General features: G+C 40.4%; 2 protein-coding genes across 4 annotated transcripts; one reads left to right on the top strand and one right to left on the bottom strand.

The window, feature by feature from the left end:
- The first annotated feature begins 3,054 nt into the window (after window positions 1-3,054).
- LOC306935350 (uncharacterized protein) lies at window positions 3,055-25,741 on the top strand. Of its 3 annotated transcripts, none has more exons than XM_079518360.1 (4): window positions 3,055-3,215; window positions 4,060-4,155; window positions 22,756-22,873; window positions 23,449-25,741. In XM_079518360.1, exons 3-4 carry the CDS (start codon window positions 22,762-22,764, stop codon window positions 24,414-24,416), a joined length of 1,080 nt encoding a protein of 359 aa, XP_079374486.1. In that variant the 5' UTR covers window positions 3,055-3,215; window positions 4,060-4,155; window positions 22,756-22,761; the 3' UTR covers window positions 24,417-25,741. The 3 variants fall into 3 exon arrangements, 2 of the variants coding, with proteins under 2 accessions (XP_079374486.1, XP_079374485.1); XR_013791383.1 differs by lacking the exons at window positions 3,055-3,215; window positions 4,060-4,155 and adding an exon at window positions 19,983-20,428 and having other exon boundaries at window positions 23,449-24,652; window positions 24,867-25,741; XM_079518359.1 differs by lacking the exons at window positions 3,055-3,215; window positions 4,060-4,155 and adding an exon at window positions 19,983-20,428.
- Window positions 9,854-17,534, bottom strand: LOC306935357 (uncharacterized protein). Its single transcript, XM_079518368.1, has 4 exons — window positions 17,459-17,534; window positions 14,898-15,002; window positions 12,847-12,933; window positions 9,854-11,491 (listed from the first exon to the last, which is right to left on the bottom strand). The coding sequence occupies exons 2-4, from the start codon at window positions 14,962-14,964 to the stop codon at window positions 10,002-10,004; spliced, it is 1,644 nt and encodes a 547-aa protein (XP_079374494.1). The 5' UTR covers window positions 14,965-15,002; window positions 17,459-17,534; the 3' UTR covers window positions 9,854-10,001.
- Window positions 25,742-26,551: the final 810 nt, after the last annotated feature.

Here is a 26,551-nt window from a genome sequence, read left to right as displayed (position 1 = left end):
GTTTAAAAGTACACTTTTGCCGTTTTTTATGTGAAATAACCCCAGATTTAAGACAATTTTGCACTATATAAATTGTAGGAAAAAACCTTCGCACACCAAGAAGTCAGGCGTCTGCACCTGCACAGGTGCGTAGGCCAGTGGACATCAATGAAAGGAATAGAATGCACCCGCACACTGTATATTATTTGCTCAGGACAATGAATACTCGCCACATATTGCCCCCAAGGCCAACATCCTGAGAGATGAACAGCACTTGTTTACACATATGCACTTTGAATGCATCAGCACTTTCTCCTGCCAATGTTGTCTGCTCCTTTTACCTTTTAATGTTTTTTAAAAGGCTTTGCCTCTTTTAATGTGTCTATTGTTTTTAAATGTGAAGCATCACAAGTCGTGGAGAACGGTATTTTGCTCCCCTGTATGCCCAGTGTATATTGTGGAAGTGACAATAAAATCTGATTGATAAAAAAAAAAGAGTATTTTTCTTTTTAATGCATTAAAAAGAAAAATACTCTTGTACTGAGCAAATATACAGTGTGCGGGTGCACTATATAAATTAAAATTGTATTATGAATAGAGTTGATGTTGAATATATATACTAAAGTATCTTTTTGTGGACAAGATCATTTGTTTTACCTGAGAGAGTGTCACACCTCTTCTTATATAGTAATGTTAATGTTGACTCATCAGTCTCCTCTTCAATCTGTGGAAGTTGCGGTACCTCCCGGACCAGACTGGGGCTGTTCTCCTCATGTGCAGGGTAAACTTCTTTACACACATACGCAGAAGGAGGAGATAAGATCTAGCATCAGTGGAACAACGTAAAGTGGATGAGATGAATTCTCCTAGTTATTGATTTGTGTTCTCACAATCACACCAGTAAGCTATTGTCTCTTTTTCAGTTGTACTATCCCAAACTGATTACGTTGTCGACAGTTTGGCTTGTTGTCATGGGAGAGTTGATATCATATTCACACCAGTCTGACTTTCATTCAACTAGATCTCAAAGACATATGGATGGAGTGGTATGTGTGGAGTGCATTGTGCAATATTAACATTGACATCTATATACATGTCTTGGCAGTGTAACTCTAGGAAATACCGGTAAGTTATTGAAACAGCCTTCCACAGAGTTTTTAAACTATACTTAATTTTTTTAATGAACGGCTTGCCTGGCTTGAACAAAATTGTGATGAAGCTACCCACAAGCTGCTGTGAAATGTATAGTTCATCGTTCAACGTTTGTAAACATATGGTTACAATACAAACCATCAAAGTCGATGTCCAGCAGTTTGTTTTGTTGCTCCAGCAGAGCTTCTAGTTGTTCTATCTCTCTCTGGAAAAGGTTGCACATGAATTCTGCAGCTGCAGTTAGGCGCTTGCTGACAAACACTCTGGCAGTTTGCTTCACACAGCAAACATTGCACTGTTTTTCCAAAACACGCAATATCTCCTCTCCCAACGATGTCAGGTATTCATTTGTCGACAGCCGTAGAGACTCTATTTGACACATTTTCCCACGTTTATGAGACATTCTTTTGCCGCTGTCTATAGTTCCCCGGCCACCACCATGAAAAACAACACGTACTAGTTCTGGATATGACTTATGTTCAAAGTCCACGTTTATTATCACACATGCGCAAAAACAGAACAGGCACTATTGCTGTCATTCTGACCGTTATCACCTCAGCCTGCATTGCAAGTGATTGGGGACCGACAGACCGTGGGAAGACGCACATGATGTTTAGGCCTAAGTTATCAGGGCACGGTGCTGCAATCACTTTTAGGCAGGAGGAAAACAGCTTTTCATTTTATGGCATAGGCCTACCCTATAGGCCCTTTAGGCTGCTATGTATAGGTAAATTGGTCCGATTGGGCTTTAATGTTTGAAATATAACAATGAAACCAAGCCATTCTGATGCAGAAAATATATTTTAGTCACCAGGAGCATAGCCAAATAATGCATAGGGCTAGGCCTATTATGCTGTATATGGCCGTTTACAGGTAGGCTATAACCACCACATTATTGGTGCGTGGCTATGTTTGAAATATATACCCCTGGCTTGAGAATTAAATTTAAATTAAATTTTGAGGCAAAAACAAGCTTTGAGTTAATCACCATGCAAGTACGAGCTGCATTTTTTTGGCAGGAGGAAAACTGCGTTGTATGGCACATATGGCCCTTTTACAATAAATGGCATTTTATAGGTAGGTATATGTCCACTGGTGTACTGGTCTGATCATGATTTGTATTGACTCTATACACAGGTATTTCATTTCAGGTACCATAGCCTGGACTGGGTGGATAATCTTTGAAATAACCCTCAGGAATGAAACCATATTTATTGGGTTTTATTGGGCCATTTTTAAAGGTGTAAGAGTGAGAGGCCTGTGTCCTATATGGCCTTGTATTGTAAGTTATTATTTCAGTATACATTTACATTTAAAATAGAATATTTACTAAAGACATCAAATGCTTTTGAACAAATAACTAATTTAGCCAGAGACATTAAAGCTTAATTACATCAGTAGCCTGCCACTAGCCAGCCACGACCAGTCGAGTCGGTATTCATTGACAGAAGGTGCTCTGCTCAGTTTTTGTCTTTGTTGGACTTTTTGTCAAGTAAATTGGTTAAACTCATATTAAAGCAAAGTGATTTTTTTCTTCCTTTCCTTTCTCCCCTTTGTCAAGCTTATATGCTTTTGTAAGCTTATTTTAGGAAATTGTATTTGGAACATTACGATCAGAAAATTACAAAAGGTATTTCAATGGGTACATTAATGTTGTTGTCGTCAAACCAGCTCTCTTCTGTTGTTCAGTGACACTGACAGCCCTCCTCCACTAGGTGGTGAAAGGCAACTGTCTCTGGATACTTTATTGCGCATGCGCAAATCGCTTTGACCCGGAATTGAATGCGTATTGCTGAATCACGGCTGAAACAAATAACCCACCGCAAAACAACAACAATAACAACAAATAACGATTCGTAGCCTAATGTTTTTCGTGGTGGTGGGGAACAAATAGCGCGGTGAAAAATATATCATAAAGTTTTATTCTGAAATGCTTTTACGGCTGAATGATGAATGAATACCTGACGTTGGTGGGAGAGAGAAGATCATGTTGTGACTGTTGTTTACTTTACTGCTCCGTGATGTTGTGTGAAGCAGCTGAGCCTGAGTCAGCCTAGTGTGCGGCCGACACATTGACGTGAGAGGTGAGGCTAGTAGGCTTACTATTAAGGCCTACATTTTATGATTTGATTGTCATGATTGAATGTATGACACTTTCTAGTTTGGAGTTCAGACATGTTAATATGAACGTGGAATGTCTACGGGAAGGGAGGCTGATGCGACAGCTCACATGCAGTGCCTACACTGAATGCAATGACAATTACCTTGTCTACCAGCACGCAGCACCTCCACAGTGAAGATCAAGATGTGGTTCCAGAAAACCATCATGACCAAGAAACCTTTGATTCTGTGAAAAAAATGAAAATCACTAAACAATGGCTAGGTTATTACATGTAGTATGCCATATAATTAAATATTCAAAATATATATATAAAAAAAAAACATAAATAGGCTACATAATACGTTTGATGGTCAAGATTCACCAGGATCCTGAATGGCTTGATTCTAGGCTTAAAATAATTGATATCAATATTTTTGTAAATCTATGTGGGGAAACAAATGAATGGCAGATTTTTCAACGGAACCAGAAAACCATGCCCACTGCACATTTATATAGCACCCTTTTTTATCCAAAGTGCTTTCCATTCACCCATTCATACACACATTCACACACTGTCAGCGGCTCTTCAAAGGTATGGGTTTAAGTGTCTTGCTCAAGGACATAAAGCCAGGAGGAGTTTGGGAACCCAGAAGAACATTATGGCTTCTGAGTAAAGTTGACAAAAAAGGTTTAGAGGTTTCTGCCTGACAGGCAGCAAATCGTTTGAAGCTTGCATTTTGGGTCAGTTCCCTGTCTTTGAAAAACACTTCAACCTTCATCTACAACAAATGTCACATACATGTCCTTATCCTATTCTTTCATTCCAGACCAGTCTGTGGAGTCCAGCCTGCAGAAGATGAGTTCTCCAGAACAAGACAGCACGGTTTCTATAAAACAGGAACCTGAAGACCACCTGGACATTGGTAAGTTTCGTCATTGGAACAGTGAGGAGCCAATCGGAGAAAGAGTAGTGATGGGTCTTCTAAAGCCCAAACCACACCAACCGGTCGGGTCGTTTTTAAGGTAAACCACACCAATGCAACTCATTGAGCATTGGTGTGGTTGACCTTAAAAGCTGTTTTATCCCGACCCGACCCTTTAGTGTGGTTTGGACTTAAAGGAGCATTCAGTAATTTGGGTGATTTGGAAAAAACCCCGGTCCGCCCCGGTAACAAGATGTGCACATGCACGCACTACAGTGGGGGGACACGCAACAGGCCAACAGCACACACACCAAGGCCCACCCCCGCTCGATCATTATTGGCGGAAGGCCCATCTCTATGCTGATTGGATGACGGCTGGGCCACCTAGCCAAAAACAAAACCTACAGGGTTTTTTTTTACCCCAGGGGTTAACTGGGGACAGGGAGGAACTCCTTATATGGTCAGCACACTCTATAGTAGGGAGGATTATCACAACAAAACAAAAAAATAAGTGATATTTCAAATTAAGTGAAATCACTGAATATACCTTTAAGAATGCTTGTGGGGATTAAAGAAAACACAGACTGACCTGCTGACTGTCAGGTGCACTGCTGTGTTCACACTGGCAGCTACAAAGATACAGGCTACCATTCTTTTTCAATGCAAGCCAGCGACATGAAGATGCATCCGACATTTGTAGCAGCTACAAGAGCTACAAAAAAACGTTTGAGCTGGTTTCAACTTCAGTACGACCGATGACGCAAAGCGACATGTTTGACCAGGTGTGCTGGAAGTGTTTGAACATTACAGTACAAAAAACCGAGTGTTCAATTTCAATGGTTGCAGCCCATAAAGTAATATATGAGCATAAACCTTTGGTTTAGTAAATGAGCATTTAGTCACAGCGGAAGATCATCCAACTACCACAGCTACAAGACAGAGGAAACACTGCAAGAAAATGTTAATCGTTTTGTCTCATCTTATCTTATCTAGACTTCCTGGTCCCTGTATGTAAAGAGGAGGTTTCCACTGAACAGCAGGAGAGGATCCCCATTCTCGTTCAGGAGGAACCAGAGTCTCCACAGATTAAAGAGGAACAGACGGAGCTGCTCCAAAGACCCAAGGAGGCTCATTGGTCAATGCTGACATTACTGGCAGTGAAAAGTGAAGATGATGAAAACAGAGAGACAGAGCATCTAGCCAGCACATCAGCTGAACACATGAAAACACAAGCTTATATACAGAACTGGGTAGCATCACAAGCAACTAGTGATGGCCAGCTCATCTCTTCACACAGTACTAAATCTGACACTGAAGACAGTGATGAGTGGGAGAAGCCCAGGGAAGATCAGTCGGCTTTAAACACACTGAAATCACTCAAGACACGACATTTGGAGGAACCAAAGTCTCCACAGATTAAAGAGGAACAGGAGGAGCTACTTCAACGACCTGAGGAGGGTCATTGGTCAATCGTAGTAGTGAAAAGTGAAGATGATGGTGAAAACAGAAAGAGAGAGCCTCTAGCCAGCACCTCAACTGAACACATGAAAACAGAGGCGTATATAGAGAACTGGGTAGCATCACAAGCAGCTAGTGATGAGCAGCTCACCTCTTCACATTGTACTAAATCTGACACTGAAGACAGTGATGAATGGGAGCAGACCAGGGAAGACCAGTCAGCTTTAAAAACACCAAAATCACACAAGACACAAAATGTGGAGGGATACATTTTGAGTAACAAGCTTTCTCGGGACCTGAAATCATCAAAACAAACTGGCTCCATGATGAGCCACACAGTAAAGGAACATTTAAGTTGTACCGTTTGTGGCAAAATGTTTAATTTGAAAGAAAATCTGAAGAGGCACTCAATGATTCATACAGGGGAAAAGCCCTTTACTTGTGCAGTTTGTTGCAAAACCTTTAATCAAAAGGGTTATCTGAAGAAACACATGAGGACTCATACAGGCATAAAGCCCTTTACTTGTACAGTTTGTGGAAAAGGTGTGACTGATCTCAAATCGCACATGAGAACTCATACAGGGGAAAAGTCTGACAAGTCCTTTACTTGTACAGTTTGTGGCAAAGGCTTTGGTCAAAAGGGTTGTCTGAGGAAACACATGAAAACACATACAGGTGAAAAGCCCTTTACTTGTACAGTATGTGGCAAAGGCTGTGGTCAAATGAGTGATCTAAAAATGCACATGAGGACACATACGGGGGAAAAACCCTTTAGTTGTACAATTTGTGGCAAAGGTTGTGTTCACATGAGTCATCTAAAAGAACACATGAGGCTTCATACAGGAGAAAAGCCCTTCACATGTACAGTTTGTGGTAAAGGTTGTATTCGAAGTGGTCAACTAAAACGACATATGGTGACCCATACAGGGGATACACCCTTTACTTGTCCAGTTTGTGGCAAAGGCAGTGGTCAATTGAGTGATCTAAAAACACATATGAGAATTCATACTGGCGATACACCATTCACTTGTACAGTTTGCGGCAAAGGCTTTTCACAAAGGGTACAGCTAAAACAACACATGAGGAATCATACAGGGGAAAAACCCTTTACCTGTACAGTTTGTGGCAAAAGCTGTGGTCAAAAAAGTGACCTGAAAACACACATGAGGACACATACAGGGGAAAAGCCCTTTACTTGTGCAGTTTGTGGCAAAGGCTGTGGACAAAGGGGACAGCTAAAACAACACATGAGGACTCATACAGGAGAAAAACCCTTTACATGTACAATTTGTGGCAAAGGCTGTAGTCAAATGTGTGATCTAAAAAAACACATCAGAACACACACAGTGAAAAAGGTCCTTTAGTTGTAGTTTGTGGTAAATACTTTGGTTAAAAATGCACATCTGAAGCTATATGGGTTCATGCACATTCCGTTTTAGGTTTATAGCGAAGGCTGTGATTACATGAGTCATCTAAAAGATATGACACATACTTGGGAGAAACCCTTTAATTGTACAATTGGTAGCACATATTGTAGGTATATAATTAGTCTGGAAAGATACTCTCATGGCTGCCAATGTAATTTAGTTCCTTTTTTGGCAGACCCATCTGGAGATATGAGCATTCATATCTTGTGAACTTGAGGCTGCATTCAAATGGGTGATCTAAAAACAGAAGTACTCGTACAGAAAAAAGGTTGCATTTGACGCTGTTAGTGGAACAGGAACAAATACTGTTTGATGAGCACACTGTTTGTCCTCATCTGCGTGTGTTCTTGCTCATGCAAAATATATGCAGCCCACATAAAGGTGCATTTTGCCCAATCTGGCCTGTGATCTGGTTGACACCACTGGTGTCATGTAAGGTAGCTATATAATGTTGTTGGATGGTATTGGAAACTTAATATTTCAAGATTATAAAACTGTAAATGTTTATTTATTTAATAATCCTCTTGTACTGTATGCATGCTCTGATAATATTTATCAATGTGAAAGTGCACTTGAGAGGCAAATATAAGCCAAATGCATATTTGGTAATTCATTTATAAGTTAGGAATTTATCAGTCGCTCTTATCCAAAACGATTTTCAATAAGCAAGGTAATTACATAGAGAGACTGTAGTGCCTCAAGAAACTGGGATCCCAGGTAAACTAAGAACCTACCATCAGTCAAACAATATCACAAATACAATAGTGTAACATGCTATCTACATTGCATTCATATCATTGTGGTCAAGAATACAAACGTATGTAACAAAAACTAGTATAGTGACCAAGATATGTCTGCATGGTAGCCATATCTTGGTCAATCAATCGAGGCAGGAAGGGGTATAGGGAGAGTCATGTGCTAGGGGTGAAATGGAGTCTGAAGAGGCGAATCTACAGATTACATCAGAAAATTCTGAGTGAGTCTGCAGTTCTGGCTGCAATGGGGAATTTGTTCCACAGTTTTCGGACGTATGGAGCACAAAAGTGTGTAAACACAACCATTGAAGACAAAAGTGTGTAAACACAAACATTGAAGACAAAAGTGTGTAAACACAAGCATTGAAGACAAAAGTCAGGACGCAAATTGTGATTGGCCAGAATGAGATGATGTATGACGATAAGGGCGCCCCCCACTTCACACAGGTGTGATTATTTGTATATAGATAGCAAGCTTTCGGTCATAGATCTTCAGGCATAAAACAACCAGTGAATATAACGGTATATAAAGGTTCAGGGTGTCATCACTTTATTGACAAATGTGTCACCCATGTGCCAAACATTTCAGTGACAAAATAAAATAAATAATGGGAGTTGTAGTCCTACAATTAAGTCTACTACAAAAAACAATGGACACAACTGTGCACTGAGCCAGGAAGCACAAAAAAAGGAATATTTACAATATATAAACACAATAAATGTATAGACAAAATACAATACAATGCAGACATCAGGCAGTAGCAATTATAAAGCAAGGAGCAATTTAATCTATTGTGATTTATTTATTGTACGACACTAATGTCAAAATCGTCATTAGAGGTTGTAGACTTTAGGGTAAAACAATTAACCAAATATATTTGGAAATTAATTTTAAAATGACACAGACTGAGTGGGTTGTTTTGTTTTAGATTTATTATAGACTGAGTGGGTTGTTTTGTTTTAGATTTATAATTATTGTTATTATAATTTATGCTCTAGGAACAATGGAAATGTGTCTAGAGCTAAAATGGGAAATGTATACGTGGATTGTGCAGGATTTGTCTTTTAAGGGAAATATTATGGATATAAATAATTAAACAACGATTCACTGGCAAATACAGACATTTTATTTGACCACATATGGACAAACTCACACCCTGACAGACACGGACACAGATATTCCACACAGTGTAGTGATATGGAATGCAGCATTGAGTATATAAACCCCTCTAACTTAACATTGCTAAATGCAAGGCACAAGTCCGTATAGTACACAAACCATGTGCAACCCAGATTCGGCACAAACAAGGGACTAATTTATTTTTGCTCCTATGCCACCAAAATGTGGAACGCCCTACGACCTTCGAAACTGGCCCCCGTAAAATCTGAATTCCCCTTTTTCCCCTGACTGTATATGTTTATTTTCCCTTTTTCCCTCCTTTATGATGAATTCCTGTTCTGTTCTTTGGCTATATAGTGTCTATTTGTACGTCTCTAAATGTTTTGATGAATTGAACAAGGTGGACCCTCTTGTAAACAAGTGTAATGCTTTATTGGGTCGTCCACTCACAGTTAACAGTCTTGAGTTGTGCTTGAAATGTACTGCAATTCTGTAAACTGTTAATAAATATTTCAATCAATCAAACACAATCGATTATTTGCATCTACTACTAGTTGGTGTTTGCATTTCAATGTAGTTTGATTGTTGGAATTATAATTGATACAATTTCTGTATCATTGCACCCCTTACATCATTTGGGATATATATATATATATATGTGCGCGCGCGACACACACACACACACACACACACACACACACACACACACACACACACACACATACACACCATTGGATTAGTGATGGCCATTTGGAGAAATTGTTGGAAAAAAGAAAACGCACAATTTACCCATATGAAAAACACCAATAAATGTTTTTTTTCACTCTATTTACACATTGAAAGTACCAATACCACGAGAAGGAAGAATTCAACAAATTGTTATCCATAAGAAATATGGTTTTATTTTAGCTGTGAAACATTAACTTTACTTGGTAGTACCGGCGCTCCCACTTAAAACATTTAGTTCCACGGTTAACCATTAATATTAACCGGTTACCAATTTCATAATGGTTACCGGTTGGCCATCACTACATTACATTACATTACTACATACATTTTGACCAAAACATTTGTCAATAAATGCTACTACAGGCTTTTTTCCTCAAAATGAGAAATGGTGTGTATTTTCAGATCATCACTTTGACTGAATCTTTGTTCACAAACTGAGCAACTAAAGGGTTTTTCCCCTGTATGAGTCGCCATGTGTTCTTTCAGCTTACTCTTCTGACTACAGCCTTTGCCACAAACTGTACAAGTAAAGGGCTTTTCCCCTGTATGGGTCCTCAAATGTGATTGCAGCTCACTCCTCTGACTACAGGCTTTGTTACAAACTGTACAAACATATGGTTTTTCACCTGTATGAATCCTCATGTGTTTATTCAAATCACCCTTTTGAAGACAACCTTTGCCGCAAACTGTACAATTAAAAGGTTTTTCTCCTGTATGCGTCATCATGTGTCTTTTTAGATCACTCATTCTACTACAGCATTTGCCACAAACTATACAACTAAAGGGTTTTTCCCCAGTATGTGCCCTCATGTGTCTTTTCAGATCGCTCATTTGAGCACAGCATGTGCCACAAATTGTACAACAATAGGGTTTTTCCCCTGTATGAGTCCTCATGTGTCTATTCAAATGGTTTTTTTGACCAAAGCATTTGCTACAAATTTTACATATATAGGGTTTTTCCCCTGTATGCATTCTCATGTGGTCTTTTAGACGGTCCATACGACCAAAGCTTTTACTACAAACTGTACAAGTAAATGGTTTTTCCCCTGTATGAATTCTCATGTGTGTTTTGAGAGTTTCATTTTGAGTATAGCTTTTGCCACACACTGTACATGTAAAGGGCTTTTCACCTGTATGATTTCTCATGTGTGTCTTCAGATGTTTCTTTTGTCGATAGCCTTTACCACATACTGTACAGGTAAATGGCCTTTCCCCTGTATGAGTCATCATGTGATCTTTAAGCTGACCACTTTGACTACAGCCTTTACCACAAAATTTGCAAGTATACGGCCTTTCCCCTGTATGAGTCCTCATGTGTGTTTTTAGATCACCCATGAGACCAAAGCCTTTGCCGCAAACATTACAAGTAAAGGGCTTTTCCCCTGTATGAGTCCTCATGTGTGACTTCAAACCATCCTTACGTGAAAAGCTTTTGCTACAAACTGTACAATCAAAAAGTTTATTTTGTGCCGCGTCGGATTTCAATGTGTTTAAAGCTGACAGACCTTCCCTGCTCTCCTCCCAATCATCACTGTCTTCATTGTCAGATTCAGAACACTGTGAGGAGAGAAGCTGGTCATCACTAGATTGCTGTGATGCTACCCAGTACTCTATATACGCTTGTGTTTTCATGTGTTCCGTTGAGGTACTGGCTAGAGCCTCTGTCTCTCCGTTTTCATCATCATCTTCACTCTTCACTGCTAGTAATTTCAACGTTGACCCATGAGCCCCTGCTGGTCTTTGAAATAGTTCATCCTGGTCCTCCGTAATCTGTGGAGTGTCTGAAGGTCTCCTCTCTTGCTGACCAGGGGGAATTTCCTCTTTACCCAGAGGGACGTGCAGGAAGTCTGGGCAAAAGATACAAAAAATATGTATTTATTTAATGTTTGAACCTTTTTTTCCCACACACCGTTTCTTGTAATGTAGCTGTGGTAGGTGGAAGACATATGCCACCGTTAAGTGAGAAGTTTTCCCAGACGTAATCTATAACATTGCGTCACCAGGATTGTCCAAACAGCGTAGAAAAGTTAACTCGCGTTGCATGAAGATACCAAGGATTTGTCAGTGATGTTACTGCTGTGGTTTATAAACAGCTTCGAGTCATATGATACTCAGTGGTGTTACAAGACGGTTGTCACGATTGCGCAAATAAAACAGTAAATTATTATTTCATGTCAACATTCAAGTTTAATATTACTTCTCATTGGTCAATGTGAAGTAATATATATAAGCCTATATGTTTTAAGATTTGTTTTTGGCTTTTCTGCCTTTATTGATAGTATCAAGTGGAGATAGACAGGAAAGAGGGAGAGAGAGAGGGGGGGGGGGGGGGGGGGGGGGAGACATGCAGCAACGGTCGTCATGAACGGGACTCGAACACGTCAGGCCAAAGCCTATATGTGGCATGCGCCTGGACCACTTGGCCAGCGGGCGCCCAATGTGAAGTAATATTGATTGCAAATCTTGTATTTATACCATCGTTTTGTGCCTTTTATTAGTAGAAATAACTAGTCATTAGTGCAAGTCCAGTCACATTTCATTTGAATGAAAATAACGAAATAAAAGCCTGCTGCAAATAGCCACCTGGTTCTTTTAAAAGCCCCGGGGTCCAAATTGATTTTGCGTATTAAACGCTGGGCTACTATTTGGGAAAATACGGCAGATTAAGCACTGTTTTTTTTACTAATCTTGTAAACGCCAAAGAAACGCCAAGAACGACGAAGAGTCTCTACTTTCTGAAAACACCAATGATGAACATCAAACGTCAATGGCGGTCTATGCCTTGAATTGAAATGAAGAAAATATATTCTTCAATAACAGTCAATGAGTGGCTGACTTTATGCCATTGTGGTAGCCTGTACTTTTTGAGTGGTGCAACCACTCCTATAGACAGCTATGTGTGTGGCTGTGTCCCTGTGTCCGAGCTCGGAAATAGCATATTGTCACTCACCACCAAGTGTCACTGTTGTGCAGCCTAACACACAGACACAGAGGCCAGGGAGGAGAGCTTGTACAGTACAGTACAGTACAGTACAGTACAGTACAGTACAGTACAGTACAGTACAGTACAGTACAGTACCACTCACTTCAGACGGGTCTGATTTTTTCATACAGAGTCTGAACTGGTCTGGCAGAATCCATGACTATAAAGCATGGCTCTTTTTTACATTTAGTTTTCTTTTAATACAATTCTTCTCCATACCCGAGTCAGTGAATCCATAGAAATCTTCCTCGTCGCTTTCCTCTTCAAACATTTGATAGATCCGTCGATGCTGTTCTGTGTCCATGGCTGGAGAGTGGAGAGAGGAAAACATTTATATACATAAATATAAAAATAACAGAGTGTGTTAGCTGCGTCCATCTGTTTGCATACGAGCAGAGCAGAGCTATACCCATGTGGCATGCAACGTAATCCTTTTGATTTGATTATTGACATGTTTCTACTTTACTCTCCTGCCCTTACTCTACTTTGATCATCCTTTTTCAAGAAAACTACAAAATGGTGTAGCGTGCACAACAATAATGTTAAAAGTAATGTTATTTAACAATAAAGCTCATTCTCATTCTAATTGTTTCACCACAAATACAGTTGCTGCTCTGTGTAATCATCTTTCCCTTTATTACCAATGAGAACAGAGTGCTGTGGCTACCGGTAGGATGTCGCTGGTTTTATAATTTAAAGTGTTGTGTGAGAGATGACAAAAGGTTTCAGCATTGTCTCCATCTCAGGTGTTATAATGTACAGTAGCTTGTACAGGAAAATCACTGCTTAACAATGAATCAGTCGATAAGGTAAATCAACTAATCAAGGTTGGACGATATGCCAAAATGTTCTTATCAGCCATAGTCTGCCCCAAAATCGCAGATTGGCGATATATTCGCACTATGAAAGCAATAATGTGAGAACAGCTCCCCGGTCCTTTAAGCTCGAGTTATATTCACTGTACAGCGAGTCGCGTGTCGAAAATAGCAGATTTAAAAGCTCACGTGTTGTGAGCTTGTAGATGTGCCTTTTTTTGTTACGTTGGGTTACGAACGCGACTGCACGTTGTCAATGAATAAACCAAGATGAGACTTCCATAGGATATTCTTTTAGAAGTTGAAGCAAGAAGTTTGACAGATGATAAAACATAATTCAAACAAGGAATTAGCCATCACACTTTGCAGATTGACTGATAGAAATTGGTTTTGAATTGCGTCCGCATCCTCGAGCTTGAGACCCGGGTCATTTGCGTACATACTGTATAAACTTAACACAGTATGGCTCTGCGGCCCATCATGTTGCTTAGGCAAATAATAAATGACTAAAATGACAGTTTTTCTGTAAATACACTTTTACTGCTCCTAGTATTGAATGTCTTTATATGTCTTGATTAATTGAATACACAGGACCACAATAGTCTAGCACCGAAGTCTGACGTCACTTTCAGTAGAGGGCGCCAGTACACAGGTTCATGTATTTTTTTATTTGCATTGAAATCCCCATAGGGGCATTTTAGGTCGCTTCATATAAGAACTGAAAAATAAACCGATCATCCCGGCCTTTCTGTAAAGGGGGTGGCTGTGCGTCGTTAATGATGTCCATTCATATTTGATACAACCAGTTTCTGGAGAAAATGGAATTCATTTGGCCGCAAGAACCTTGAAACTCCTTATGAAAGCAATGTCGCTGCTAATATACGTCACGCCCAGCTGTCAACACATTGTGTTCCTGAGATTCCTCGTTGACGTAAGCTCAGCTGGTGGTGACTTGACTCGTACTAACCACGATTAACGATTAACAGCATTAAATATCAATACAAATAAATGAAAACAACTTAATTAACATGTGTTTATGTTGTGCGACGGGCAGCTGCAGCCACCCGGAAATGTAGTCTCTGGGTTGTTTGACTCGTTTCTAGTGCTTATTGTGTTACTCTTTGGGTATATTTGTACAGTTCCACCTTCAGTCGAAGCTTCATATCCATATGAGTGAAAAGGCCGGGATGATCGGTTTATCTTTCAAACACAGTTCTTATATGAAGAGATCTAAAATGGGGATTTCAATGCAAAAAAAAGTACACAAACCTGTGGACTGGCGCCCTCTACTGACAGTGACGTCAGGACTTCGGTGCTCTATGAAAACATTGTTATCCATTTAGCATTATTGTATAATTGTACCACAGTACTTTTTGGCAAGTATTCAATCAATCAAAAACAACAGAACAGAACAACAGAATATAAATAAATGACGAGTGAGAGCATGAAACTTACAGACGTCCAGGTGTTCTTCAGGTTCCCGTTTAATAGAAATGGTCATGGCTGATTCAGGAGAACTCATCTCCACCTGCAGGCTGGACTCCACTGACTGGTCTGACTCTGAAAGGAAGCAGGGAGTGACATCAGGGACGTGCAGAGAGTGTTAGAGAGACAGGGGCTGGAAATCCCGTCAGAGGGCACTTTTGGACAAAAATAGTGAAAATAGCAGATCTACAAGCTCACAACGCGTCGCGCTGTGACGCGTTGTGAGCTTGTAGATCAGCTATTTTCGGGGCGCAACCCAGCACTCTTTAGCTAGTGGAGATGCGGTATAACGACAAATTTGTTCAATGCAAAATGCTGTGTTCAAGTCCAGGAGACTGGGGGAAAAAAGCAATTCTCCTGAATGCTGCCTTCCGGCATTGCATGGAAAGGAGAGGCATTTGCATTTCTTTCACTGTAGTAAATGCTGCATTCGTGGTCTGGAAAGGGCTTTTACAGACTGGGTAAAAGGGCAGGGGCTGAAGCCCCCTTTGATGTATATGTGTGCACGTCCCTGATCGACATTATAAATGACCTAGAAGGCCTGGCCTGGAAGTACCGTTTGAACCCTCTGGGCCAGCAGAATGCATGAAACATCCAAAGAAATAAAACACCTGACACCTAATTTCACATAATTTCCCTATGGTACTGGTGTTTTGCAATGGTTTTTTTATTAAATCATCTATGCAGCTTCATGAGTCCGACATATTGTTGGATTAAAGAAGCATATTTTATTCACTGCTTGCTCCCGCGAGAAGCATGCGTTCACTACAGTCTTGTAGCAGCACAGAGCATTTTATCTTCTCGTTTTATCTTTTCCTTCTCTTTCTTTCTTTCTTTTTGGAGTGTTTTTACAGACTGGGAAGCAACATTCTTCTGTTAAGTGTTAACACAATCAAACGTTAGGAATGTAGTCAGGGACGTGCACACGTAGACATAGAAGGGGGCTTCAGCCTCTGCCCTTTTACCCGTCTGTAAAACAACTGCCCTTTCCAGACCATGAATGCAGCATTTACTACATGGTGAAAGAAATGTAAATGCCACTCCTTTCCATGCCATGCCGGAAGCCAGCTATAGCATTCAGGAGAATTGCTTTTTTCCTGAAGTCTCCAGCATTTTGCACTGAACAGATTTGTTTAGAATTCCAATGTTGTATACCGCATCTCCACTAGCTAAAGAGTGCTGGGTTGCGCCCCGAAAATAGCTGATCTACAAGCTCTCAACACGTTGCAGCGTTGGTTCACGATACAATTTTCTCACAACCTTTCTTTTACAAAATGAGATTCCAGACAAATTATGATAATTATGGTTACCGTATTTTAATTTAACAAAAACAAAAACAATTTTATTCATCTTTTATATCAACTCAAAGAATGGTTCAAGTTATGGCTAATGTATACTCTGCTACAGTCATTCAATAGTATTACACATAACACGTCATGGTATGGCATGTGATATAGCAGATCTGCTATTTTAAGGATTGTCAGGTTCATGCTATTTCTGGTGAGCAATATGCAATATTATCTCCCATCTCTATTAGTGAAAATAATTTGAAAGTGATATTTCACTTTGGTAGAACCTTAATTGGCATGGTACAAGTCCAAATACTTTCCAATGATATGTTTTTCTGCTGCTTCCGTACTCTTTGAACTCTCATTGTATTTCAACTAAGATCATAATTAATGTAAAAACACTGAATGGAATTCTATTCCATGAGACCATATAATTTCCTCCACAGCTTGGCTGGGCATTACAACCAACATAACTGCCACTTTTAGGGCTGGCTATCATTCAAAAGGAAATTATTAGTTTACTAATAGTCATACATAACAGTCAATTGCTTTCAATAAAGGAGACAGAAAAATAGAACATATACACTACTACACTACACATTATCACTAAAGGAAACAGTAATACACAGGAATATAACGATTCACTAAAGGACTTATGAACATTAGTGTAGACCAATTATATGAAGAAAAGTGGTGAAGTGGTCCTTTAAATGTTCTAATCGTGACAGCCCTAGTTGCTAAACATAATATTTATAATCTGTCACTAAAGGAGATACAAGAATATTTATAACATGATAATACTCAATTTAATGTATAATTATCACTAAAGGAGACAGAAACGTATCTACAATACATCAATAGACATATTGGCAATATTATACTGGCGTAACGCTATCTGACACTCTGTCACTTCATCATCATGGCTTTTTTCCACTATTTAAAAACATACTAATTATTAATTAATAATAATAAAATCAGGCCTTCATTTGGTTTTTGGGCCCGAGCAGTTTGAGCTAAATGTCCCTAGACTTCAAGACGTTGAAATTGTTTTTAAACAAATGTGTCATAAACCGGTAATAGCGGAGTACATTATTTATAATAACGTACGGCCTAGATTGTCAAATGATCTTGGAAGGATAGGCTATAACAGTTTTAGCTTTAACTGCTAAACTAGCCGTTAAGCTAAAGTTAGCATCAAAGTGTTTTCGTGTGCAAAAGAATCAAACAGCTATAGTCTTATACCCAATCTATACAGCTTGACGACTTGTTGTCTACATGCTGAGATGAAGGTTTCTTCTCCATGTTTGTACTTACAGGCGTCCTGTCTGCCGCCGTGCAGCGATAAACCGTGAAGAAAAGCTTGCAAGTGCTACACCATAACAACAAATAAGGCTTCCGGTCTTAACTTTCAAATTAATTCCAAAAAGAAAAGGAAAAAAATATTGAATACGTCAATGATCAATCAATTAAAGCATGATACAGCTGCTCTGGATGGGAGATCGATCCCCGCAGCTGCTGAGCTGCGCTCTACCCATATTCTGTTTGTCAAAGTGTTGAACAAAGAGAATAATCTAAACTATTTACTTCACTTGTTGAATTAAAACATCTGCTTTGTTATTATGGCATACAGTCTACAAAGGTTTGTGCGCGCGTGCGCACACACACGCACGCGCGCGGAGAGAGATGGAATTGATCCAGGTTTGATCCACCTATTTATCTAACAAAAATACAATACAAATACAAATCTACTATTTATTTATACTGTGTATCCAGCTTATTTTATTTTATTCCATTCTTATTATTTAATGTATCTATTTGAACAATTTAGAAATATTGTCAAAATCATAATTCAGTCAGGACAACTCATGAATGGATGGAATATATATTTATTGAATATAAAATGAGCAATATTTATTATGGTTTGGCAATGAATTTGATCTGCTTTTTAGGTAGGCTACTCTGATCAAGCGCATCAGTCTCAATCATAAAGGCACTATAGTCTGGAAATGGCACTTTTCGGACCTCTGGCCCACTGGACGGCCCATACACTTTTTTTTGTTTGTTTTTTACACCTCTCCCGCTTAGCTGAGAGTGTCGTGTTGTACAGGAGGTCTAAACCTGTGTGTGTCAGAACAGCTGACACGAAGACATTTTTTTTGTCCAGCAACCACTATAGTCTGGAAACAGCACTTTTTGTGCGTCGTCCATCCATCCATCCATCTTCAACCGCTTATCTGTAGTCGGGTTGCGGGGTACAGCTCCACCAGAGTGTTCCAGACTTCCCTCTCCAGAGCAACATTAGTGACTTCCTCCTGGGGGATCCCGAGACGTTCCAAGGCCCGGGGTCTCCTCCCAGGGGTATGTGCCTCAAGGGAGACGCCCGAGAGGCATCCTAACCAGATGCCCGAACCACCTAAGCTGGCTCCTTTCCAGGCGAAGAAGCAGAGACTCTACTCCGAGTCTCTCGTGTGACTGAACTTCTTACCCTATCTCTAAGGGAGATGCCAGCCACCCGTCGAAGAAAACTCATTTTGGCCGCTTGTATTTGCGACCTTATTCTTTCGGTCATGACCCACACTTCATGACCATAGGTGAGAGTATGAACGAAGATTGCTCAGTAGACAGAGAGCTTTGCCTTCTGACTCAACTCTCTTTTCGTCACAAACAAGCAAGCCAGTTTCTTGCTTAATGTAAGATTGCTCTGGATTGCTCTGGATTAAGAGCGTCTGCTAAATGCCTAAATTGTAAACTGTAAATTGTGGTACAGCGACTGCAATACCGCCCCTGCCGCTCCGATTCTCCGACTGATCTCCTTCTCCGTCCTCCCCTCACTCGCGAACAAGACCCCGAGATACTTGAACTCCTTCACCTGGGGTAATGCCTCATTCCCTACCTGGCCATGGTTCTCACCGGTTTCCTGCTGAGAACCATGGCCTCAGATTAGGAGACGCTGACCCTCCTCCCTGCAGCCGCCGTACACTCGGCTGCGAACCGGTCCAGTGAGAGCTAAAGGTCCTGACCGATGGTCCTGATGGCACCATCGGTCCAAGACCTTCAGCTCTCACTGGCACTGTCACTCGCGTGTGTCGTGTTGCTGTGAAATCCTGCGTATGGATTTACATAAACCAGCAACCCTATAGCTAAATTACGCCACTGCCTCTCTGGCTTGACCGACAGTGTGCATGGTGTGATAGAGGAGGTCTCCCCGAACATGTGGACATGAACAGCTTACACGAAGAGACGTTTTTTGAGCAGCATCAACTATAGTCTGAAAATTGCACTTTGCTGACCTCTGCCCGCACGTCCAGTGCCCCCCCCTTTTCTACACCTCTCTGGCTTAACCGACAGTGTGGTCTGATAGAGGTCTTCTCGAGCGTGTGCATACAGTGTCACAATAGCTGACACGAAGAGCCAGTCCAGCGTCCAGTTTGTAAGTGCTATGCACTCCAGTGAACATAAGTAAGTAAGCCCGGCCGAGCCATGAGGCCCATAGGGCAGGAGTCTATCTCCTGTTTCTGTAGCGTGAGGCAGCTTGATGCACAAGTACACAAGAGTGAAGATATTTTTTAATGTTAAAAAAAATGCACATAAACATAATTTGTTGTATATTTTCGTTTAAATACTTAATTTATTGTTTTAAATTAATGTGCAAATAATCGTTTTTGTTTACTCTAGACTAGACTAGAGGGTACTTTTATTCTGAAGAGATCGGCCACCGGAAGTCTTATTCTTGCTCCCGGATCACGTGATCACAGAACACTGGCGAATGAAGCTTGCTTGAACTTTTGTCAAAGAGTTTCTGTCTACTAGCCATGGTTGATGGTTCATTTATTTTCTTCACATAACGTTCGTACTTTGTTTCAGGGGCTGAGTCTCTACCTTTGTCGATAAATGCACACCCGCCGTCGGTGGGAGTCTGGCACTGAGTAGTGGGAGAGCAATCAGAGCATAGCAGATATTGTGTGTTTTGGGAAAACAGGGCGATATTTGTTGTATGAAGAAAACCGTCCTGAATGTTTGTCAGCGAGCGTTTTTCTCCCTTGAAAAACGCATGTGGTGTGGTTGCTCTCCAAGGGCTAGTGAGCGTCTAACTGCGGCAGAAGAGTTCATGCGCAGCTTCGGAGCTTCCCATAGCAACTCTGCTGGAGACTGGAGAGACAAAACAAAGTGTTGGTGCTGGACAGTGGACAAACATTGATTTCAATGAGAAAGGTTTGTAACCAGTGCCAGCTGTTAACAATAGCTGTATTGCATTAACAAAGTAATAGATGTTATGGTGAATGTTGTGAGACTGAGTTTGAGTTGATACTTCAGGCGTGCTTTGCCAGCATTGGAAAATAATGGGTATTTTGAAATTGCATCCATTAAAAAGCTCAAAGTAGGCACTACATTATAAAATAATTTGATGACTGAAGCAATCGATTGCTTGAAAATGTCATGTATCCATTCTACAAACTGAAACAGTTTCAGTTTGTAGAATGGGTACATGACCGTACATTTCAACGAAGTAGGCTACAGGTAAATATAAAAACTGCTATGAGGATAAAAACAGAAAACTGAGTTTACATCAGGGTCTTCCATTTTCAACAGGAAAAACATGTAGTCTACAGTATGGAAAAATAGGGGGGGTGGGACTTTTTTACAGGGTTTTGAATTGCAACCGCGTAAGTGCTCTTTGAGAGCGGTTTTGAAGGAGTCTACTAAGTCTAGGGATTCACATATCTTAATGGCTGTTAGGGCGTTCCACATTTTTGTGGCATAGGAGCGAGCGAAATTAATTTAACCCCTTGTTTGAGCTGAATCTGGGTTGAACTCCCTCTGGTGTTCATTGACTCCCTCTGGACTTTATTGACATTAAGGAAGTATTTTGACAGGTACATGGGTATCTTAGAAGCAAATCTTGTAGACCGTGTGTGTGTGTGTGTGTGTGTGTGTGTGTGTGTGTGTGTGTGTGTGTGTGTGTGTGTGTGTGTGTGTGTGTGTGTGTGTGTGTGTGTGTGTACGTACGCACACATAACAAATGGATGTAGTGCATACAAAAATGTGTATATTGCTCGCCACGACCGGATTATTGACCTAGTGTCTGATGCAGTTCGAAAGTATGTGCCATCTAGTGCAGCAATGTATAAACATTCAAGAGTGTTAACAGATTGGTTTAGCTGTGCATGAGATGTCTTTGCTAACATCCCAAATACACCTGATGTTGTCTTTGTTAACACCAGTCACAAGGAGGTCCTGATTCTGGAGGTGGGCTGTATTTTTGATTTGTACATGGACCAGGCATTCCAAGATAAACATTCTAAGTATCAACCATTACTTGGAAGTATAACAAACCTGGGGTATCGCTGTAGATTTGCCATACTGATATTCGAAAGCCTGGGCCATTGTGCATAAACTGACCATGAGTGGCCTAAGAATAGCTGGCATGACAAAAAGCAAAGCCAAACAACTTGCCAAATACTGTTCTGTTTCGGCTGTTATAGGCAGTTTGTCTGTGTGGAGGAGGAGGTGCCATGTGTATCCTTAAGTGAACATGAACGTGTGTGTGTGTGTGTGTGTGTGTGCAATGGAAACCTATAAAAAATAATGATATAAACTAAAACAACTCTGTGTAATCACTGAGGCCTACTGATGATCCAGGTTCAAAGACTGTGTGTGTATATATTATATGTATATACTGTATATATTTTTGTATTTCTTTTTCCAATTGCGTCAATAGGGCAGAGTTAACCCTGAATCTTAACTCTGATGTCACTATGCGAGTTAAGCTAAGTTCTGTCAATGTTAATTAAACATTGCTTGAAGATTGGGGATGCATTTTGCATGCAATTTTCACTACCCAGTCTTTGGAAAACACGTTTTACATCCTCTGGTTCCCTCTTTTACATTCAACCTTCATCTACCACCCTGCGGTGCACCCGTCACATCAAAGTCCTTAAAGGACAACTTTTGTTTTTTTCAACCAATGTTCATGTTTTAGGTTGTTATTAGAAAAAGTAAAAGATGAGCGTACATTTTGTTTAATTTGCTGCTTTCTTTAGTTTTAGCGATTTTATACAGGGGGGCGGGGCATTCAAACATGGTGCTAAATATGGATTTTTTTTTTATAGCGATTTATTTTTTCATTATTTACTATAGACTAGACACCATAAAATTACATCTGGCCACAAAAGATCATGGGATCTATTGAATGTGAAGGGGGAGGTGACAAACTGACGTTTGCACCTATGACACACAGTATGGCATCCCCCTAGTAACACATTCAATAGATCCCGTGATCTTCTGTGGCCAGATGTAATTTCCTGGGGTCTAGTAGGACTATAGTAAATAATTATAAAGAAATCGCCGTAAAATGTTGTAAAAGTATATGTATTTAGCCCCTATCAAAAATTGCTAAAATGAAAGAAAGCAGCAAATGGGGGAAAAAATGAACACTCATCTTTTACTTTCTCTAAATAACAACCTAAAACATGAACCTTGGTTGAAAAAAACGAAAGTTGTCCTTCATTGCAAGCCAATCTGTGTCGTCCAATCTGCAGGTGAAGATGAGTTCTCCAGAACCAGCCAGGACTCTTTATATCAAACAGGAACCCGAAGACCACCTGGACACCAGGACTGTTTATATTAAACGGGAATCTGAAGAACACGTGGACATCAGTATGTTTCATGCTCTCTTTCTTTTATGTTGTAGGACAATTAGTATTACCGTATAAACATTTCTGTACTGTAATTTACATACCTAAACCACTCCCCTGAAAATATCCTGATTTGTCAGTCTGATGTTGGCAGGTATGTAACACACCACTATGGAAAGTTTAAACTCATTCAAAACTGGTGTGGGGGTGTGAATAAAAGACAGACTTGGGGTAAACCGTATTTTCTGTGTTATTGTGCCAGTGAAATAAGCACAAACTAGTGAATATGCGGGCCAGTTTGGAAAGAAAACCAGGCTTTCCTCCATGTGGAAAAGCCTGGTGACATGAGGGTAGGGTTTGTTAGTTAGGTCAGGTGTACCAACTTGCACGCATTGACAATAGGCAATAGTATTGTAGTCAGCCCATCCTAGTGGCCACCATTATTGATTTAATAATTGAGTAAATAAAGTGCTGTTTTACAAAAAAATTAAAAAAATAAAACCTTACAGAACAACAAACGGACTGTTCAATTGCAACCACAGTCAAAGTGTATGGGTGAATATATAATGGTAAAATTCTCTTTTATAATTTGCCTAGACTTCCTGCACCACCCTGTGTGTAAAGAGAAGCTTCCACAGATAAAAGAGGAACTACTTCAAAGACCAGAGGAGGCTGATGGGTCAATGACATTAGCAGTGAAAAGTGAGGACGATGAAAACGGAGAAACGGAGCCTCTAGCCAGCACCTCAACTGAACACATGAATACACAAGCTGATACAGAGTGTGGGTTATCAGAACCAAACGGTGATAACCAGCTCCTCTCTTCACGCCGTTCTGAATCTGACACTGATGACAGTGATGACTGGGCTCCACGCTGTTCTGAATCTGACACTGAAGACAGTGATGAGTGGGAGGAGACCAGAGGAGGTCGGTCAGCTAGTATGAACACACTGAAATCATACAAGACACAAAATGTGGAAGGACAAAGATCGTCTTTAAGCAAGAAGCTGTCCAAGGACCCGAAATCATCAATACAAACGAGGACTCGCATAAGGAAGACAATCTTTAGCTGTAAAGTGTGTGGCAAAAACTTTAATCTGAAGGCAAAGCTGACAAACCACACAAGGATTCATACCGGGGAAAAGCCCTTTAGTTGTACAGTTTGTGAACAAAGATTCGGTCGAAATGAAAGTCTGAAACGACACATGAGTACCCATACGGGGGAAAAACCATTTATTTGTACTGTTTGTGGCATAGGCTGTGGTCAAATGGGTAATCTGAAAAGACACATGAGGATTCATACAGGAGAAACCCCCTTTAGGTGTACACATTGTGGCAAAGGTTGTCGTCAAAGAGGTGATCTAACAAAACACATGACGAGTCATACAGGAGAAACCCCCTTTTCTTGTTCGGTTTGTGAAAAAAGATTCAGTCGAAATGAAAGTCTAAAAAGACACATGAGTATTCATACTGGGGAAAAGCGCTATAGATGTACAGTTTGTGTAAAAAGATTCAATCGAACTGAAAGTCTGAAAACACACATGAGGTCTCATAAAGCGCTATAGACGTACAGTGTGTGTTACAAAGATTAAATCGAACTGAAAGTCTGAAAATACACATGAAGTCTCATAACGCCTTTTTGGCAGACCTGCCAACCTGTACAATTCACAAAATTACGCTCCCTCTAAATAATGCAAAAAGCTGTTGCAGCTTTATGAGTTTGTGCTGTACTCTAATATGAATTATAAATGAGATATCGGCAAATAAGTGGTATTACAATACTTGTAAATATGTTCTTGAGGTTATTATTTAAAATGTTTTTTTTTTGTGGCTTTCGCCTTTATTTTATATTTTTATGGAGGGACAGACAGTAGGCTGACAGGAAATGGGGAGAGAGATGGGGGGAAGACATGCAGTAAAGGCCGTCGGGATCGGGAGTCGAACCCGCGGCACACTGCCAGACTGGATTACCAGCCAAGGTGCCTGGACCGCTGAGCCATGGCCCAGGCCTTGAGGTTATTATTTATCCCAAAAATCATGAAGGCTAATTTGACCTTTGGGATACACAAATAAGTCAGTGTGTCCAAAAACGTAGTTACTACATTTTTTTTGTCAAATCTTATTTGAAATGATCAAACCTGCGTAACGATGATAAGCAGGTTTCTGGGGCTTTTTTCCCTTATTGATTGGTTGAAAGTGAAGACAGACAGGAAACGAGGGGGTTGATTTTAATTCGAATCCATTGGGGCGACGGGGAGTGAGCCTAGGCCCATTATTGAGGACCAATTATATGAAGATAGGTTAAAAGTGGGCGAAGTGGTCCTTTCAAAGAAGCACCCACTTTTTTCTTTCCTTCTTTAAAAGGACCATTTCACCCATTTTCATATAATTGGTCCTCTCTCATGCTCATTAGAATAATGATACCATTTTGTCTACTCAGGCTGTCTCAGAGAAGGGATGTGGGCATTTAACCAGTGACTTAATTGGTAGGCAGTTTTCTTTTCTTTCTTTGTATTTATTAATGTAACTAACTTTCCAAGAGAGAGCCTGCAGTTTCTATGAGCTTGGAACTCCATAGATGATTTCATTGATACAGGTTTCTGAACTGTCCACAGTCCACCAATTAGAGACGGAGCTGCCATCTTCGTTGAGCATATAAATTGGGACCAATTATATGAAGATAATGCGATAAAGTATGGTGTGCTTACAAAACTAACAAACTATCTAAAACACATTCACCGCCAAATGCTTGTTCTTTATATTGCTTTTCATCTTTTCAAAGATATGAGCATCAGTGTACATGTGTCTGTCCAGATTGATCTGGATTTTAAAAGCTATATTCATTCATCGTTTTATTCATTAATATACGTATACAATACGTATACATTAATATACCTATACAATGCAATAAAGTGTTCACAAGCTGCTCGACTTCCGTTCACTGTATGTTGACATGTTTGGACTGTCAAATTATGACATTGCAACGTAACACGTTGTGAGCTTGTAGATTGGCTATTTTGGCTAAAGAGATTTGGTGTAGAGGGGGTTGGGGGTTGTAGAAAATGCCAGCACTCAATATATGTCCCTTTTCACATTTTATTTACCTCTGACGAGCAGACAACGTACACGTTTCGGCCTAGTCGGAAGGCCGAAGGACATATTGAGTGCTGGCATTTTCTTCATTCTATTATGCATCATCGAGCCTTGCACCTATATGGATTTTTTCTCTAACCTGGAGTATTGCGGGTTGTCTGCCTCGGCAGTACTCTACTCTTCTCAGGGTTGGGGGTTGTCCAAATTACAGAGCCAACTCAGAAGGTGCAAGTGGTTAATTCTGGGAAACGTGTACTTAACCCATAACTACTGTTGATACATGAACAGCTCAGCAGAGCCATCCCAGATTCCATTCCAGTAGGCTAGCTTAGTTGATGAGCACAGTCTGTGAAACTGGAGGTCACTGGTATCAGGGGCGGCTGTGGCTCAGGAGGTAGAGCAGGTCGTCCAATGATCCCTGGGTCGGCGGTTCGAATCCCGGCTCCTCCTGTCCACAAGTCGAAGTGTCCTTGGGCAAGACACTGAACCCTACATTGCCTCCAATGTCGGTGTAAGCTTGCCACCATTGGTGTGTGGATGTGGGAAGTGAGGACGCTGGCGTCGACTGTTCGCCGCTTCACCTCCCAATGTATGAATGAATGAACCA

The sequence above is a fragment of the Electrona antarctica genome (assembly GCF_951216825.1).
Source record: "Electrona antarctica genome assembly, chromosome: 13".
NCBI classification, from domain to species: Eukaryota; Metazoa; Chordata; class Actinopteri; order Myctophiformes; family Myctophidae; genus Electrona; species Electrona antarctica.
Note: the sequence above shows the minus strand (reverse complement) of the source record. Positions and strands in the feature narration are given on the sequence as shown.

Bases quoted from the DNA above. Each gene is read 5' to 3' on its own strand.
- LOC306935357 (XM_079518368.1), bottom strand. From the start codon at position 14,964: ATGAGTTCTCCTGAATCAGCCATGACCATTTCTATTAAACGGGAACCT. The intron at 12,934-14,897 runs GTAAGTTTCATG...TCCACTCTCCAG, and splicing joins TGAAGAACACCTGGACGTCT to CCATGGACACAGAACAGCAT. The intron at 11,492-12,846 runs GTATGGAGAAGA...TCTTTTGCCCAG, and splicing joins CTATGGATTCACTGACTCGG to ACTTCCTGCACGTCCCTCTG.
- LOC306935350 (XM_079518359.1), top strand. The intron at 22,874-23,448 runs GTATGTTTCATG...TAATTTGCCTAG, and splicing joins TGAAGAACACGTGGACATCA to ACTTCCTGCACCACCCTGTG.